Source organism: Fusarium sambucinum, chromosome I (genome assembly GCF_050947815.1).
Source record: "Fusarium sambucinum isolate potato_lamoka chromosome I, whole genome shotgun sequence".
Classification (NCBI taxonomy): domain Eukaryota; kingdom Fungi; phylum Ascomycota; class Sordariomycetes; order Hypocreales; family Nectriaceae; genus Fusarium; species Fusarium sambucinum.
Window position 1 is genome coordinate 12,161,638 of NC_139294.1, and position 18,452 is coordinate 12,180,089.

The following is an 18,452-nucleotide window of genomic DNA, read 5'->3' on the forward strand; positions in this document are numbered from 1 at the left end:
AAACAGCAATATGATCTCCGAATAAGGTAGCAGTCAGGAAGGTTGACTCTGCTGATTTCTTGTTGTCCCTGTCTTCGGAATCACTCCATTCTCCATCTTCGTCTCATATAGTACGCTGGAGCCTACCACCCTTGCTTGCAAAGTAGTACATGTAGATACTGTCTCCTCCTTTGTCACCTGGTACACGGACGCAGGCCAGACCGGTATAGTCGCGAGAGTCATCGGTGTTGGGAATATCTCGGTCTGCATCGGGCCGTTAGTTCATATAAATAATACCATCGCACACGAAACCTTCTTACCCTTTGCATTACGTGAATCAACAATCCGAGGATTTTTCTCATCCGGATAGATGATGTAGGACTTGTCGACCTTTCGGTCGTAGAAAGAGGCAAGCTTATGGTCCAGACCTTTAGAAACGGAATGACCCCCGCGTTGGAGGCGAGCTGAGTCCATGCAAACAACAATTCTCGTGGGATATTGGTTCCATAGACCGTTCGTGGACTTCGTTGACGTGATTGAGATATGCCTCTGCATCGTTTACCGCCTTTTTAGCTTATGATGGGACATGCAAGTTGCCGCGTCTGGTAACGACGACGAGTCCTCATACAGTGCTGAATAAACGCAGAGTACTTTGACTGATCTACAGTCCCGAATCGACTCCACTCAATCTTTAGGCTAGTACGTATCGGGGTTTTCAGCTACTGTGCAGCGGAGATAGTTCCCTGAAGACGGCAAATCACGAATGGGCGTTAGGTTTACTGTTTTTAGCGTTGTTTTCTCTATTCTGGATCACAAATTAGCATGGCCATTGTTAGATCCACCATCCCACAGTGGCTTGAGCTGCTGTGTCAAGAGAGAAGCCATCTTGATCCCTGGGTCTACTCCGAGCAACGACAACATTCCCTATATAACTCTTGTTGAAAGTGGTACATCTGGACCTCATACAATATCCATCACAGTAGTCTCTCCCCGCGATCTGGTTCTTCGCCACGGAAAGCAATCAAATGCAATTGCTACTCCTGTGGACCTTGAGCCCCCACCACCAGCGGTCGGCGCTGGCAAACAGCGTCTCTATTCTTTTTACCGTCCTGGTCTGGCAGCAGGTACCTTTGTGGTTGACTTGAAGCAAGAGATCGCAGAGAAAGCCAACGGAGATGGACCGCTTCAAGACAAAAAAAGCAGCGTAAAGTTTACTGTCGTCGCGCCTCAATACGTGCTGCCTCCAGGCTCGATCAATACCGTGTATCCGCCTAATGGACACTCAGCCCCTCATATCACGCTGCCGCATGTAGTCCTGAAGGATCCCCAGATGCCCTGGGAGAGGGTAGGCAGCGCACATGAACTGAGATTGGGAGGAGACATCCTCAAAAAGTGTCTTACACCTTGGCTGGCTATCCTAGTCTTTACAAACGAGGGAATATCATTGCATCCAGATGTTTCACGTTACAAATGGCTCGCTCATGTTCGTCACGTGGACACAACGGGAATGGCTGAAGCCGGTTCGACAACCGGACTCTTGGGCGAGAGAGACAATCTGTTCTCTGTCGTGCTGTCCCACCGCACGGGGCCGCTGGACTCTGACCAACCAACGACCGTGATCGCTCACCTTGATTCCATCGAGAACTTGGAAGCCATGACATTACCTTTCCGAGCACCATATGTGGGGTTGTCGTCTCTTTACAGCTGGATGTACACAGATCTGCCTCCAAATTCTATTACAGTGCGTCATGCCTTTCAAGACATTGGAAAAAGCAGCAAAGACCTCCTACGCGCACCTTTGATAGCCAAGGATCTTGAGCAATTGATATCACAACGCACATCTGGGCAATATGTTTAATCTGCAGGCCTTATATAGTACTATACCTCTTATTCCAAGAAGAAAAAGCTTTACCTTAATACTTATATTTATAATTTAATTTGATTTTCTTATAAAAGTTACTTTTTTTATTAGAATTATTACTACTTAATAATAAAATAGTAAAGGTAAATAAATATTAAAGAAATAAATAATTTTTTAATAATATTCTATTTAAATATTATTACTTTAATTAAAATATATTTATTAATATTTAAATTAATAAATTATCTAAGTAAATCCTTATTATAGCTATAATTAACTGAGGAAAAAGAATATTTCATTAATTAAGATATAACTTCTTTATTTAAATCTATCTTAATTTCTAAATAATTTTAAATTCCTTTGCCGTAAATCCACTTTCCTTAACACTATGTTGCCATAAAAAAGCTATACCTGCTCTTCTGAAAGTCTGCAGTGTAGAGTCAATCGGCTGAAGCAGCAGCGCCCAGAGGGTCTTTGTCCTATCTGGGTGTTTTATTGAATCTCGAAAACTCTGCTGTTTAGCCAGTTAACATAACGGGCCTCTTACTAAGGAAGACTAAGTAATCTTACTACAATTTCATGGCAGGCAGCTTCCTCCCTTTTGAATAGGTTAATAAGAAGAATATGTCAAACAGTCACTTCTGGCTACTGTAAGTCAAGTAGTACTTACCTTAAACGCGTTGTTTCAGTATTGGAACTCAAGATGAAGCAGAAGCATTCCGAAAACGACACACCGAAGTCCAGGTAACCTATCCCGAGAGCGGATCCGTTGTTCAATTCACGAAGAGGGCGAAATATCATCATCTGGTCAGACTGTGGCCTACCCGACGATGGGCCTAGAAGCATTTGAAAAGATGATACGCCATACACATTCCTCAATGCCTCGATACAGCATTCACCAAGCCGCAGTGGTCCTATTGTGACTCGCGACAGAAGACCTGAAGCAATAAGAGACTGCGGTTGTGGAGGTTCAACAATATGTGAAAGTTTGATAGTCTGTTCGTGGCCATCCAAATTGAAATTTGAATCGTATGTTGGAAAGCCGAACATCCACCACTTCTCCCCTCCAGCGGCAGCCCAACACCAAGATGGCAGATCAAGCTGACTGTGTGGTGGTTCAAGCTGCCTCCATAGAAGCTGTTCCACAAGACCATCCTCCCAAAGGCCGACCGCTTCATTAAATGTACCTACCTTTTTCTTTTTCAGCTCTGCAACGATACCCAGTAGAGCTGTGATGCGGTCGTTCATATTTGTCAGAAGTTTCCCCGAGTATACACGAAGACAAAGTATCCACGAGTAGACTTCGCTTAATACCAGGCCAATATCGCTTCCACGTTCGTTCAGCCCTGGTGGACTTGGACACCGGCATTTCCATCTGATACCCTTGGATGTAAAGAAGACTATCCTTCGGCCGAGATATAATTCTTGCAATACCCAACCTCTTGTCATCAAAGGTCCCTCAAGGCCAGACCATCTGCTTGTACGTGAGATTTCTGCAATATGAAGTGATTCGATGACATGGCCATCAGAAATTGTGATAGGGAGGCGAAAAACTTGCGGGTTTGGACGATCTGCAAGGAAAAGGCCCTCGATAGAGTCACTGGCGTCTGCAGCTGCAATCACAAGTGTTGCTCCCTTATAAACTGACGCCATTGTCCCCGCTTCATGCTTCCAATCTGCCTCATCATCTTGGACAATACATAAGGAGTCAATCCACATATAGTTGATCCCAAGGCCCCTTGTGAGTTCAATAGCTTCGCGGAAGGTCTTAGGCAGGCTCGACCAAGGTATTTTCTTGAGGTGTTGGGCTAGGTTTTTCTTTTTAGTTTTTAGCGGGTGCTTCAGCTCAGGTCCCCAGCAGTGGCTCAAGGCGCAATATCGATTTATGGCGTGTTTCGGTTCAACAAGCTTAACGTAATCGACGCCAGCTACGTCTTCGATGCAGAGAAATCTAGACGGCCGCTCGAAAACCTCCCCTGATAACTGTTGTGCTAGTGTTCCTTCTTCAACGTCTGGATAAATCTCTTCTGATACACTCTTGGTTAATGAGCAAGAGGTATGGTTATTCTTGCAGTTATCTAGCATCCGTTGCACAAGACCAGAAATTTCTGTTGAGTTGTTTGAAAGAACTGGAGACCAATTGACTATATAGGAATACAGCTTATCTCGTCTCTCCAATGCAGCTCTATTTTCCGTTTCTATGAAGTCTATGAGTAAAACCCAATCAAGATAGTAGGATTGTGAAAGCACTAGAACAACAGGGGATCTACCTTCATTCAACCATATGGCGAAATATCGTGGCAGTAGGTCGCGGTTGCGTCTGGCTTCGAAGCTCCAATAGAATTCCATCAAGGAAATACGATTGTTCCGGCGACCTATTTTGTCGTCTTGCAAATAACTGGCATGTATATGCACCTCAAAAAACTCGCTCTTGGCTGTTTCTTCATCGTAGTCAACCCCGCATGGCTCTGACAGAAACTCAAAGATCTTCAAACATAGTTGACAGCCTTGCAATTTAGACTATTTGAACTTCATTTGTAGATCAAAGGGACACCTTTCCTGAAAGTATCTGTCATCGGGGATTTCGCACAATTCGTAAAACTCAATTATGCTGCTGAAATAGGCCCTGCAGGTTGGACAAGACTCCATGGCGTCTGTGAATGATGACATCTGGGTAAAGTGACGACGAGATTCTATGATTGCAAAGTTAATAATGTCCTTTGGTCTAGTGTGAGAATGATTTTGTAATATCAAGTTTGACAAATAGTTGACTTGAAGTCGATGAAGGAACAAAAAGACTCAATTGGGGATCTGTACGATCGGGTTCATGTGGCGCATTTTGTCAGGCGGTTAGCCCAAGTCTGGCCATCTCCATAATGAGCCCGTCAAACTGCAGGTGTATGTTGGATTGGAATATGAAAAGATCGACCGCCGTCAAATCAAAATGGTAGACCAGCCTCACCGGATCAATGGAAGTATGTTGATTTGTGGAAATAATGTGTCAGAGACAATACCTGAATGGGGCATGAGGCAATATTTGACATGTCATTACATAAGATAACCATTTGTCATCCATTGCAAACTTGAACGAATAATAAACCTGTGGTTTTCCCTGGCGTGGAGTTGATGTACTTTTCGTGTTGTCATTTTCCACTTCTTCTGACCCACCACTACGCCTTCAGCTACGGACTTACTCATGTGGTACTACATCAGCTATGCCACGGATTTATAGTACCAGGTCTGATCAAACTACTGAATGGTACTTTAGACGATGATTTTCGTCGATGGTGTTTCAAAGATACAGTAGGTATCAGTATCGAAAACAACGACAGAAACAAGTTCAAAAACAGTCACAGGTGAGTCAAGCTCCTCATTTGATGTTTCTGATAGCTCTGGGCCAAGTCAGAATGTTGGTGCTGTTATCTTAGGAATCTTTTGGATGGTTCTACGTCACCGTAGGAATTATAACTTGTTAACTCAGATTCAAGGTCATATTATGGACAAGACATAGGAGAGGGAAAGTCCGGCACAAGCAGGAGTTCTGGACCCTTTGTCTCCGCAAAAGTTGCCTGCAAAGTCGAAACCTGGTGAGCTTCATGAGGGGAGTATCGTGGTAGGAGATCATGAGGCAGTACATGAGATCGGATAGACAGATTCATCTACAGTAAGCTAATTAACTCGTTGTCATCCCTCTGACATAACCCTGTTTATAAAAGCTAGCTTGCCCTCCCCGTTTACACTCCATTATCCTGTTCAAGTGCATATACCTTTCCGAGAATATGTTTGGCTCGGTCAATATAAAATAACCTTTCTTAGCTTACCATTAGTCCGGGCTGGCCTTCAGGTCGTGTGCGGGGTAAGAAGCCGAGAGCCGTTTGATAACGGGTGAAGAACATACAAACTTGTTGCTTACCCGAGATCACATGACCAAATCCTCCAATGAAATCATCATGACCATCGGCAATGTGCTTGCTCTTTCCCTCCGTCTTGCAATATACTGTATTGTACTGTAGATAGCATAGACCACTGCTGGTCTTAATCGCACTCCAGTACAATCATCCACCAGCCAACCTATGCAATGGCAACTCGCCCAGCTTGGAGACTATCTCGGCGTCTCTTGCCCTATGATAGAGCCAAATATCTGTCAACCTATGTACCTGGGCACCAGGCCTACGACACTAGTATTGCCAGTTTGAACATTAACAAGGATACTAGGGTTATCTATCAAGGTATGGACTCGATTTATCTGGCAGACACGTAAAAACTGACTGTTTGCCTTCAGGATTCACTGGTAAAGCTGTATGTATCCTACACCTAGTTCTTACATCCCTTGAAAGTAACCAACTGAGGTAATACGAAAGGCGACTCTTAATGCTAAAGATACTCTTGAATATGGCACCAAAGTCGTTGGTGGTGTATCCCCAGGCAAAGGTGGCAAGGAGCATTTGGGTCTTCCTGTATTTAATACAGTCAAAGAGGTAAGTCATCTACGCTATTCAACATTGGCAACGAGTAAAACTCAGTAATATCTTTTACAGGCCATGGAACAGGTAAAGCCCCATGCGACATCAGTATTCGTACCAGCACAATTCGCCGCCGCCGCTATCATTGAAGCAATAGAGGCAGAAGTGCCTCTGATTGTCACCGTGGCTGAGCATATACCTGTACATGATATGATGCGTGTACATGATGTGCTTCAAACTCAATCTAAGAGTCGCCTTGTTGGTCCAAACTGCCCCGGTATTATTGCTCCCGAACAATGCCGTATTGGCATTATGCCACACAAGCAGTATAAGAAGGGCTCTATCGGTATAGTCTCAAAGAGCGGAACCCTAAGTTATGAAGCTGTAGGTTCCACATCGAATGTTGGATTAGGCCAAAGTCTCGTTGTGGGAATGGGTGGAGATATGATGCCTGGTACGTCTAACGTTGCAATCATGGTCTCGACTCTACCACCATGAACGAAGTTCTGTGGCGAGAGAATTCTGCTCACATTCAAGTTATAGGAACAACACTTGTGGACGCCCTTAAGCTGTTCTTCGAGCACCCAACAACGGAGGGCATTATTGTTATTGGTGAGATTGGAGGGGAGGCAGAACTCAGAGCTGCTGAAGTTATCAAAGATTACAGAAGAAACACGAGAAATCCAAAGCCAATTATAGCTATGGTTGCTGGTAAGACTGCCCCCGAAGGTAGAACCATGGGCCACGCCGGTGCACTTCTGCAGTCAGGCGATATATCTGCTGAAGCCAAAGCGAAGGCTTTAGCACATAGTGGAGCCATTGTGGTGCCACATCCTGGGGTTATGGGAAGGGTTATGAGCGAACTACTTTAGTCATGTATAGATGAACAAGTCGGGAATCTACTTTCAATGAACTTGGTAAAGTACTTATATAGTATAATAAAATACATTGGTATAAAGTCAGTGAAGTTACAAGGACTTGGAAAGCTGGACGGCCTTCCTTGCTGCCTCTCCAAACTCGGATTCAACGTGAAAACCAAGATCGGCATCCTCCAGCTGGCAGAATATTAGCAAAGAACCTACAAGCCCATGATGGAAACAGACAATTTTCAAACCTTCGGCTGAATTAGTCCCTTGCAACCGAACAACAAGCGGTACAGGCAATGATCCAAGCTCTTTGGTAGCACCAATAATTGATTCAGCGATCATATCGCATTTAATAATGCCTGGACCATGTCAGCTCGGACACATTTAGCAACACAGTATAGCATCTTTCTCCCCCTTACCTCCATAGATATTAACGAGAATTACCTTCACTCGGGGATCCTGAAGAATAATTTGAAACGCCTTTTGCATGGTATCCTTAGTAGCCTGACCACCTGCATCGAGGAAGTTCGCGCTTGCGCCGCCGTGATGTGCAATCGCATCATTGGTAGCCATAGCAAGACCTGCACCATTGACAACGTTGCCAATATTCCCTTCCATCTTGATATATACCAACCCGTACTTTTGTGCCTCAATCTCCTCGGGAACCTCTGCTTGAATGTCTCGCTGGCCGAACAGCTCGGGCTGCCGTCGCTGAGACGCATCGTCAATCAGAAATTTGGCATCAAGACACTTGAAATTAGCTTCACCTGTGCGCGCTAGAGGGTTGATCTCCATAAGTGTGGCGTCTTTGGCCACAAAGAGGTCCCAAAGACGGGACAGGATAGCTCCAAGCTTTTCTGTTTCGGCAGGACTCGCATCAACACCTGTACTGAGACGTTTCAGAAAATCTGGTGTGATACCTTCAACGTAGTCAAAATGAAACCTTCTCAAACTACCGCTCTCACTCTTTGCCGTGGTTTCAATGTCGACACCGCCACTTCTTGAAATAAGCACAACTGGGGAGTACCGTTCGCGATCCAGCGCTATGGCGAGATACCACTCCTCCTCGCATTCTTCAAACTCTGCTACTAGCACCTTCTCGACAAGGATCCCTTGTTCTGAGGTCTGCTTGGTTCTAAGGCGATGTCCCAGCATCTGAGAGGATATATACTCGCCTTTCTCTGGGTGCTCTGCGATTTTAACACCGCCATAAAATCCACTGTCAAATGTTCCTTTGCCTCTGCCGCCCTTGAGAATTTGAGATTTGATCACGCACTTTCCACCTGCAAGGCTGGTAGTCAGCATACCAGATTGTTTGATGCCATGATAAGAAAGGGGGTAACTTTACCATATTGATGCATGATGTCCCGCGCCTCGGCAGCAGTGGTTGCTACTTTTCCATTCTGCACTGGGATGCCAAACTTGGTAGATTAGCCTTGTCATCACTTTCCTTCCTAGACAGGGAATGTTATAAACTTACCTCCCTCAAGAGTTGCTTAGATTGATGCTCTTGCAGACTAAGACCTCGGCGCTGATATTTTGTAGGGAACTGAGGAAAGTTAGCGAATTACATTATTGCCATGGCTTCTCACTTTAGGCAACCAAAGCTTTCGTGTAATGTATCGTCCTGCCATCGTGATAGAAAATGAGAAGTTGGTGAAGTCAGATTTCAATAGATCGATTCTGCGAGCGACCCAAATAGTATATTTAAAAGTGACAATGTGGAAATATATGCTTCAAAGGATCCCAGTCACCATTACTCTTGAATGACGCGGACGGATGGAAGTCTTATGGCCCGCAACCCCTCCAACAGCGGATAAAGCGTGGACAACCTGAAAGACTAGATGCCTGTCGGCTATGCCGGTTCTTAGCTGTATAACCCCGCAAACTTAAAAATAGTTCTACTTATAGTTCAGCTTTACATTACCACCAGGAAACCACACAAGCAAAAGACTTCACGCCAGTTCGTCTAGTCCATTGAGCAGATTGACCTTGGGATCTCCAGGGAACGTGAAGTTGAAGGCTTAAAAAGAAGCCAATATACGAGAGTTGGCGCTTTTCCATCGCGAAGTTTGCAAGTCTTTCGAGCTTCAAAAGACAACTATACATCGAAATGTATACACTATTTGAGACAATAATTGAGTTATATTTCCCAAATAGAAATTGAATGCCATGGCATTGATTATTGTTCCAAATGGCTCTCCTAGACATCTTTAAAATAACATCATGGTGAATAATATTGAAGAGCTTCCTGACTAGAAGTGGCGTCTCAACGTCCAACCTCGACACAGAGTCCTTATCGCCCCGCCGGCAGTGGATGTAATCTAATTTTGGTTTGAATTCTATGTTTTCTACTCCCTGACAATATCTTATTGAAACCACCGTTTTTGGAAAGTGGAGATGGTGAGGAATTGGAGTAGTGAAATGCATGCTTGTGTCCAGCTTCTTGTAATTGGTGGATATTATGAAGTAGATTCCGTATCTCAAAACGGCAAGGTTAATTTTCCAATGGCTCTATTGACGCATACTCTGACCAGCCCCGCATCAAGCTCGCCACTTGACTATCATGTTGAACACACAGTTATTAACAACGAAGCCCTGCACGATTTTCTGAAATATTCCTAACGTATTTATGATAGAACAAAATAAAAACTCGAGTTTTTGCGTAGTACTATTGAATTGTACGGCTCTTTCTCCAAAGCTGATGGCATTGCAAATCCTGACTCCGAACCATACAATAAAGTCGAGGCCATCTGAGCGATATGCATCTCAGCGAAAATAGAAACGGAGACCTTTGGCCCGAACAGCCCATTGAGGTATATGAAAAGGAGGCCACTCGTACTTTTTCGCGCACTGAATCATATATATTTAATCTTTGGTATGCTTCTGCCGTTGGTCTTGTCTTCCATGTTACATTTCACCTCATTCTTTCCGTTGTAATGAAGTTGACAACCTTTATTAACGTCTGCCTACTGACCCTCTTCGGTACAGCTTTAGCTGCTGAGGTCGCCCCCAGATCCACGTTCTCTGAGGTGACTGATTATGGCGATAATCCTACGGGCACTCGCATGTGGATCTATGTTCCCAAAACCCTGGCAGCAAAACCCGCCGTGGTGGTTGGCATTCATTGGTGTCATGGCAGTGCTGAGGCATACTACCAGGGCACACGCTGGGCTTTCTATGCCGAGAAATACGGATACATAGTTATTTATCCTCAGACACCATATACGGCGGACTTCTGCTGGGATGTGGCTTCCAAATCCACCTTGACTCACGGCGGTGGCGGCGCTAGTAACTCAATCGCCAATATGGCCAAGTTCGTCATCAAAGAATATGGTGCCGATGATAGCAAGGTTTTTGTTACGGGCACTTCCTCCGGTGCCATGATGACGGTATGCGAGACAAAGTCTTTCTGTGGGGTTTTTCAAGAAGCTAACATAGAAACAGAATGTCATGGCCGCAACGTATCCCGACATATTCGCAGCAGGAATTGCATACGCAGGTGTCCCAGCTGGTTGTTTTAGCAGCGAAGACAATATTCCCGACTTCTGGAACTCGACATGCGCCACTGGGCAGTCTATTACGAGTCAAGACCATTGGGCTAACCTCGTGAAGAATATGTATCCTGGATATAATGGGCCACGACCAAAGATGCAAATCTACCACGGATCTGCAGATGAGGTATTGAATTCGCAAAATTATTACGAAACTATCAAGCAATGGACCGGTATCTTTGGTTACTCGACTGTGCCAAAGTCCACGACTCCCAACATCCCACGAAGCCCGTACACGAAATACGGTTTTGGCGATAAGCTACAGGTAACGTGAACAATTGACTGACCTCGAGGAGCGCCGTTGACATTTAGTATAGACGTTCTTAGGCCAGGGAATCACTCATAATATTGATGTGTTCCCAGAGGAAGACTTGAAATGGTTCGGATTTACTGTACATCATATCATTATTATTTACTTTACAACGCAAAATCTAACAAAGCTTTAGGATCCAGTAACGCCATCTTCCACTACCACGGCCATCAGCCCTACTCAGACCAGTGGCTCGGACAGCGCCCCCCAGTGGGGCCAATGTGGTGGCACAAATTGGACAGGTCCTAAACAGGCAAGTTTTTCGCACGCGCTTGGATTAGAACGAGCATTAACATAAATCGCAGTGTGCAAGTCCCTACAAGTGTGTGAAGATCAACGATTGTAAGCAATCCGTTTCGTCATTTTATAGTTCCATGCTAACATGTACACAAGGGTACTCGCAATGCCAGTGATTATTCGGTCGGCGAAGGCCTAATTTCTGAAAAGAGTTACACTCTAGATAGTATGCAATGTGAATCTTTTTCCCAACATTTCGAAAAGAATACAGGATTCACTGGAACAACTCAGCACTGGATTGCGCTTCTATGTAGACGACAATGCTGTAATATAGCAAATAATAAAGACTTCATGAACACAATGCCGTTTGAGAAACCTGCCATATCCGCCTCGAATGACCGTACACACCAACATTTTAATTTCAGTTAACAAGAGACCGATACAATCGCTTATACGCCTCCTATGCCGTCTAACAGTATAAGATCTCTTTTTTGCCGTGCAATGGCATGTTGGGACTCTAGAGTGGTAATGTGTGACGGACGACTAACCACCCATCACTTGGAGATATCATGCTTGAGTCCCCGGATGGCCCAGCTTCACGTTATATCTATACTAACATTAACCTTAAGGGCCTTCGGCTTGATGTTAGTTCGGATGACCAAGTTTGGGTCCAGAACTAAATGGCGTTGATCAGCAAATCCCCCGTATGTCCACGGATGTATCCACTTCTTCCAGCTACCATTGCGATCAGGTAAAACAAGACGCATTGCAGACAGTCTTGCACACAAAAACGACGGGTTTCCTCAAAGGTATGTGTTATTTTACATTATTCCCCACGCTACGTTCGCTACTTTGACTGACTAGCATGGATAACCATTACTAGATAAGTGATATCTCCTATTGAGATTAGCAAACAAATTTAATGGAATTCGGAAATAAGAGCCTAATGCAACCTCTGAAACCACTGGCATAAAAGGAAATAGCTTTAGCCTCCAATCTTATGTCCTCTTAGTCCCATCTAGGATGCACACTTGTGCAAACATGCTGAGACCTTCTTTAGAAACTGCATCCATGCAGTTATGACACAGGTAGTGTGATGCTGCAATATAGTCCGCAATTTGACGGAGATGGCTTGAATCTGGACCGAAATATCTTACGGGACGGCTGAGGTTCAGCTGTCCGCTCTGATGAAAATTTCAGCTCCTGCAAGCCACATTCCTTACTATTGATTTCTTCCTCGTATATCAGCCTTGGCGTGTGGGCAGCGTTTTCAAACAAGGCTGCCACTATCATTCATTAAAGTACCACAGTGCATTGCGAAGTTTTCTACTTAATTCTCTGATCTCCCTCCCACTCATATCATCGTGTCTAGAGTCTCAAGTTCAGTTCTAGCCATGCACTTCACAAACCTTTCAAAACCTGTTGGGCTCATTGGGTTGGTGCTCCACAAAGCCGTTGCTGCTGAGCCAGAACATGTAGCCAAAAGAGGTCATGACTACATTCTACCGAGAGCCACAGTAGATCCTCATGGACTTCTCCAAGAGGTGAAGCTTCTTGAAGGGCACGGAGTGAAGGAACGTCAAGTGTCAGTAACATCGGCTGTGACACTGGTCTTGACCATCGCCCCTGATGAGACCTGCGGCTACCTTTCGGGAAGTGTCGGTGTTCCGATTACTTGCGAGAATGGAGCAAGCTGTACATGGGAACCCAGCAAGCTCAACATAATCGCATGTGGAACAGATCACTACTTGCAGTGTGTCGAGTCTAAGACGGCCGTCAATCCGAAGTTATGCGATGATGTCTGCCAAAGTGACACTTGGACCTTGCTATGGTATGCCTGTTTCTCCGACTAGTGTCTCTATTTTTCTATAGGTGCTAATGTATCGTTTGCCAACAGTACCAACTCTGATGAACCATACTGCCGCACTTACCTCTATCCAAGCGGTGTCATCGATTATCGCTGTGCTTCCACACCAGTCACGGCAAACCAGAGAGTGGAACATACCTTTGAGGGCGACGACAATCCAAATTTCATCACCACGACCCTAAGCGACGATGAACCTACGATTACGGAACCTACAGCGTTGCCTAGTGCATCGATCAGTAATGAGCCGGCGTCAAAAACTACGGATTCTAGTCCGACAAGCACAACTACAATACCTCCTACCCCGCCTAAACCGACTCCAGTGGGGGCAATTGTTGGGGGTGTTGTTGGCGGTTTAGCTGTCCTAGGTCTCATTGCCTTTGGAATCGTCTTTGCCTTGAGACGTCGTAAGCCTAAGCCCCGGGTTGAAACAACACTATCCTACCAACCAAACATGGTCCAAGAACCTTCTCAAACGACTCAAAAGCCACAACCAGGTCCGCCTCATCAATACGTAGTTCCTTCGCCTTACCCTGATCCCAGCATGGCATCTTCTTCTGTTCATCCAAACACCCGTACATCAATGTTTAGTGGATCAGTTTCTCCAATTGGGCCAGCTTCCCCAATGGGATGGAGTCAACATCAAACACCTGCGCCGATTGCATCTCCAGCTCCAGCCTACGAAGTCGCTGGCCCTGAAGCGCGCGAGGCTCCTTCGATTCATGAATTGGGCGCTGACACATCAATGAACAAGTAGTGCTACTTTGGACTAAGTCGAAGTCACTTTCGACTTGTATTGGAAAATTTGCTGCGCGGATGCTACGTTTAGGGACTATGTATCATAACGGAATCACAAAATTGATAGCCACTGTATATAGTTAACCCGATTCACCCCCTTTCCAGTTTGTTAGGATAGGTTTTAGGTAATTTGATCGATTGAATCTACTTTATTTAATGGGGAAAACCTCAACGCGGCGAAAACAAAAACCCACTGTCTCAAACACCCAGGCAGATCTTCTATCTAGTAGTCATATTTGTAACAGAGATGCCCGCCCTGAATGTCCATGACGTCCCTGACAGTAACGTTTGAGCGAATGCCATAGGTAGTCATGACGTAGTCCAGAGTCGTCTCTTCATCTCCTCCTTGCTTAGAAGGGCCGCCCAGTTGATATAGACGAGTGTCAGGGTCTTCGGACTGCCACTTCCACCAAAAGTGATCTACAAAGCCGTGATGCATATAAAAGAGCGGGTCTGAGTTGGTCAGCGCGTGATCGAGACAACTAGGGACCAAAAACACAAACTTACCTCCGGGGCTTGCATCAATATCCTCCATGACTCCGCCGATCTACAAAGCCTATCAGTTGGATATCTCACATATTTCCTGTCGGTCTATTTACTCCACTATGGCCAGCGCCATGGGTTGTCATGCCGGTAGTCTCCCAAAAGTCGACGTAGGTGCTTTTATCATTGCATTGCTGAATATAGGTTTCATTGCCAAGTGTGCTATTCATCTCGTTAACCGAGCGGGATAAGCAATGATCCGACAATGTTTGTCCTGGCCCGATGTGAAGAATGGTATTTGAGAAAGGACCATCAGTGACGCAGCCATCTGGTTCAGTACCGTTCCCACCAAATCCTGTGACAGGATCAAGGAGCGGCGAGGCCATGAAATTGCCTGCGTCGCGGGTCTCATCCCAGCAACTAAGTATATTGTCAATGATGGGAATAGGAAAACATAATTATAGGGGGAATACTAACGGCGTCGGTCCTTTATATCCACAATCCTCTTTCAAGAGCTGCTCGTACACATATATATAGAGACGGTGAAATGGCAGAAACTACGCCTATAATAATGAAAAGCTCGGTTAACAAAGCATATCCTCACATCTCGGCAATAGAGTTAGGGAATACTGACCACAATATGAATTTCTTTCGCCTGCACCTGATGCATGGCATTCATGTCGTCAAATCTTTTGACTGTACCATCGATACCTGTCTGAGCAGGCAACTGCATGAGACACTTTACTGCCTTCAGATAAGAGTGCTTGTCGGCGGTTGCCATGTTTGTCCATTCAATACGTGTCTGTATTCTCTCGGGTGTGCATGTCCTGTTGCTGAATGATGTAGCTGGTACTGGTAGTACCAGAGCCAGTAATGCAAAGAGCATCAAGAACATAACTGGAAGAGCGGTCAATCTCAGTCAATCAATGAATCAATGGTGAGAAGATCTGATGGCCTACTTCAGCCTGCCTACTGATCAAGCTATATATATCATCTGAAAAGAGTTGTGTAAGAATATAACTCTACAATATGCTTATCTACGTAGCATAGCAGATGTCTAGCTCCTATCTTTTGTACTCCTGACGGATGCTCAACTATCGTATGCTTTTAGTACCTGCCACGCGTTGTCTACGCGTCTTTTCCTATTTACCAACAGGGATTGAGTCTAACTATGGCTTTCAAGCCGCTCTATCTTCGGGATGTGGGAAGAATCAACAGCTCTATTTCATGTCTCTTGAATACTACAGAGTACAGTGCCACAGAAAGGATTGCTGAAACAAAAGGGCCCCGCTCAGCTAGCCAAGAATCTAGCTTTTCTCATAAATACTATACTGACGGAATAACGGCATATAACGTTGCGGTGCCAAGGCTTGGCGATCTTAGCACTATTCCCTCTGTCTGCTTATGATATCTATAAAGTCCGAAAAGTAACCTTATACCAATTGTGGCTACTATATAGATGCTTAGTTGCTGGCTATGGAGACTTGTCCTGCATTTCCAAGGCATTGAGATGCATCTCCAATAGCAATACCAAGAACATTTCTCAGAAGGTGAGTAGATCTGCCCCTTGCCCTAAGCGTTATTATTCATCCTGGCTAGTGCCATCGAACTGCCAATCACGAATACCAGGCCGTATTCATCCCTGTAAACGAAAAATAGCTTTGCCAACCCACGATTAACATCATTCTGTTTATGCTTATCTTAATTTCTCAAATTTGAGAGCAAAGTCTATACTAGATTCTTCTTTCTTGCCCAGAAGGTCCTGAATGAAGCAAATCGCGGCGTGCAACTTTGCCCTAACGACGGTCAGTTCCAGTTTTTATTCTCGTCATCATGTCGGTGAACGTCAAGCGCCAAGCCAGTATCAAAAGACGCATGAAGCTGATTTCCTCGTCTTGGCGACTATAATTCTCTTCTCGGGCTTGCCCATCTTTAAGATATAGGGAGCATTGTTTACATAGTTTATTTGTCAATTGCTACTACATCGCACAAAAGAGAGTTTATATTGTTTAACCCTAGTCCCAGTATGACATAATTTGCTTACTGTGTATAAGCTACAAGTGAGGGTATAGCATGTGTTGTCTGTAGCGTTATCTGTTATTCCTTTGATGTTTGAAAAATTGTTTTTAATAATTACTCAAGCTTTTGCTAAGACTTCTTAATTTCCCTTATTTTTCTAATGAATATTTATCTGTCTGCAAAGACTAAACTTTTAATAAATCCTTAAATTAAAGGTTCTCTTTAGACTAAGTGCAGACAGCAGTAACTTCTTCCTTATATTTTAGAGAAAATCCAACGTCAGGAGGTTTTCTTGCCGGCCTTTATTTAACCAATCGGCGAATCTTACATCCTCGGCAGAATCTCGGATATACATGGAGTCCTGAAGTGCCGAAGAGAGACCACGTCTTTCATTTAACTATTTCACTCAGAGTTACAACCTTGGCCAGATACCCAACGACATACTAATCAAGACACACTGATCGAATCTAAATCTACAACGGTTTCACGATAGAAAGGTCTCTTAAAACCAATCCTTACAACAACATTTGGTATCTGGCACTATGCGCGATTTCAACTCAAAGTTTTTATCTGGAGGGTTAGAGGGAAACTATAGTCGCAGAGCTACCTTACCCAACGAGATTTATCGAATGATTGTTGGCCATGTCGCCGATCTGGACTACGCCCCAAAGCAAAATATATTAATCTCGCTATCACGCTCATCTCAACCTCTGATAAATTTAGCTGAAGAATATCTATACATGCACCCTCGAGACCTTGATACCACCCAAAAACAACGGCAGTTCCTCATTAGTATCAGGACCAAGTCAGTTCGCTCTGGCTTTGTACAATCTTTGAGGCTTCTTTGGGACTCCAACAGTGCAAACAGCCAACTGTTGGTTGACATTGTCAACAACTGTTTCAACGTCAAATTTCTTCTCCTACAACGTGGGAAGGACTTGAATGATGCAACTAGAGTTTCTAGTGATTGCGTAGCAACTTTGGCTACCATACTCGATGCTTGTCGCGGTATCACATCTTTTCAATTTTGCACGACCCTCAAGTGGAAGACGGTGTTTGAACAAGGCGGACTTATCACAAAACACGGCAAAGAATTATCCGACCTCATATCTGCAAATCCACATGCTATCAAATGTCTCAGACAGCTTAAGAGCCTGACACTAAGCGGGCAGTCAGATTGGGTCATAGATGGTATCTTGCCTTATCTTGGATCCAACCTTACATCTGTTTTTCTAAGCCAAGATTGCGATGTGGGAAGCAGTGAAACTCCATTTGTCGATTTATCAAGGCTATGTCCGCATCTCCGATCGCTTGTGTTTAGACGAACACTCGATACGTCGGATGATCTCGAGCAGGCGTGCAAGGCGTGGGGTGAAACAATGGAGGAGCTTGAGATCTCCAGCATTCTAGATATGCGTGATTGGGTTTCACAAGTCATGCCGTGCATGAAAGTTCTCAGAGTTTTACATCTTGGTGTAGGATGTACTCTATTCACTGAAAGCATCAGATGTATCGCCTCTACTGAATCGCCGCTAGAGGAACTATCTCTTGGAGACATCCTACCGGTAAATGAGGCGTCGGAAGACGTGTTAGCTGACATGAATCAAGCCATAGCAAACATGATTAATGTTCATGCGTCTACACTGCAGCTTATCGAGTTCTTTTGTCAGGAGCTCGGAGATCCTGTTATACAGGCCTGCAAAAAGGTCAGGCAACTACATACGCTAGACTTGCATATCTGTGATTCACCAAAATCGTCAGACATCGACGAATTACTCGATAAGTGTCCTGATTTGATTTGGTTCCCTCGATGGTTCAAGCGGAGTTCAGCTCGACAAGTAGAGTGGGAAGAGCGAACAAACACAAAAGATAATTTGGAGGAAAGGAGGTTAAGACAAGAGCCACCAGCATGCGGTCTTGGAACTTGACGTACCTATAAGAAACTAAAAAAAAACAATATATGATGCAACTGCTACTAGATCTGTTATGACGTACCGTGATCAAACGGCAGGTCTCGG

General features: G+C 44.6%; 8 protein-coding genes across 8 annotated transcripts; 5 read left to right on the top strand and 3 right to left on the bottom strand.

Moving 5' to 3' along the window:
• Positions 1-103: 103 nt before the first annotated feature.
• On the bottom strand, positions 104-453 carry FSST1_006706 (uncharacterized protein; the record flags this gene model as incomplete). Its single annotated transcript, XM_083233101.1, has 2 exons — positions 104-243; positions 300-453. 2 exons carry the CDS (start codon positions 451-453, stop codon positions 104-106), a joined length of 294 nt encoding a protein of 97 aa, XP_083090136.1.
• Positions 454-742: 289 nt separating this feature from the next.
• On the top strand, positions 743-1,837 carry FSST1_006707 (uncharacterized protein; the record flags this gene model as incomplete). The annotated part of the gene is made up of 1 exon (XM_083233102.1): positions 743-1,837. The coding sequence occupies one exon, from the start codon at positions 743-745 to the stop codon at positions 1,835-1,837; it is 1,095 nt and encodes a 364-aa protein (XP_083090137.1).
• Positions 1,838-5,918: 4,081 nt separating this feature from the next.
• On the top strand, positions 5,919-7,175 carry FSST1_006708 (succinyl-CoA synthetase-like protein; the record flags this gene model as incomplete). The annotated part of the gene is made up of 5 exons (XM_083233103.1): positions 5,919-6,069; positions 6,123-6,139; positions 6,202-6,318; positions 6,379-6,757; positions 6,847-7,175. The coding sequence occupies 5 exons, from the start codon at positions 5,919-5,921 to the stop codon at positions 7,173-7,175; spliced, it is 993 nt and encodes a 330-aa protein (XP_083090138.1).
• Positions 7,176-7,271: 96 nt separating this feature from the next.
• Positions 7,272-8,803, bottom strand: FSST1_006709 (succinate--CoA ligase subunit beta; the record flags this gene model as incomplete). The annotated part of the gene is made up of 6 exons (XM_083233104.1): positions 7,272-7,358; positions 7,407-7,528; positions 7,589-8,452; positions 8,518-8,590; positions 8,650-8,718; positions 8,762-8,803. The coding sequence occupies 6 exons, from the start codon at positions 8,801-8,803 to the stop codon at positions 7,272-7,274; spliced, it is 1,257 nt and encodes a 418-aa protein (XP_083090139.1).
• A 1,305-nt stretch (positions 8,804-10,108) lies between these two features.
• On the top strand, positions 10,109-10,997 carry FSST1_006710 (CE1 family esterase; the record flags this gene model as incomplete). Its single annotated transcript, XM_083233105.1, has 2 exons — positions 10,109-10,561; positions 10,617-10,997. The coding sequence occupies 2 exons, from the start codon at positions 10,109-10,111 to the stop codon at positions 10,995-10,997; spliced, it is 834 nt and encodes a 277-aa protein (XP_083090140.1).
• Positions 10,998-12,664: 1,667 nt separating this feature from the next.
• On the top strand, positions 12,665-13,891 carry FSST1_006711 (uncharacterized protein; the record flags this gene model as incomplete). The annotated part of the gene is made up of 2 exons (XM_083233106.1): positions 12,665-13,101; positions 13,168-13,891. The coding sequence occupies 2 exons, from the start codon at positions 12,665-12,667 to the stop codon at positions 13,889-13,891; spliced, it is 1,161 nt and encodes a 386-aa protein (XP_083090141.1).
• Positions 13,892-14,155: 264 nt separating this feature from the next.
• Positions 14,156-14,801, bottom strand: FSST1_006712 (uncharacterized protein; the record flags this gene model as incomplete). The annotated part of the gene is made up of 3 exons (XM_083233107.1): positions 14,156-14,385; positions 14,440-14,479; positions 14,532-14,801. 3 exons carry the CDS (start codon positions 14,799-14,801, stop codon positions 14,156-14,158), a joined length of 540 nt encoding a protein of 179 aa, XP_083090142.1.
• Positions 14,802-16,976: 2,175 nt separating this feature from the next.
• FSST1_006713 (uncharacterized protein) lies at positions 16,977-18,362 on the top strand (the record flags this gene model as incomplete). The annotated part of the gene is made up of 1 exon (XM_083233108.1): positions 16,977-18,362. The coding sequence occupies one exon, from the start codon at positions 16,977-16,979 to the stop codon at positions 18,360-18,362; it is 1,386 nt and encodes a 461-aa protein (XP_083090143.1).
• Between the last annotated feature and the right edge of the window lie 90 nt (positions 18,363-18,452).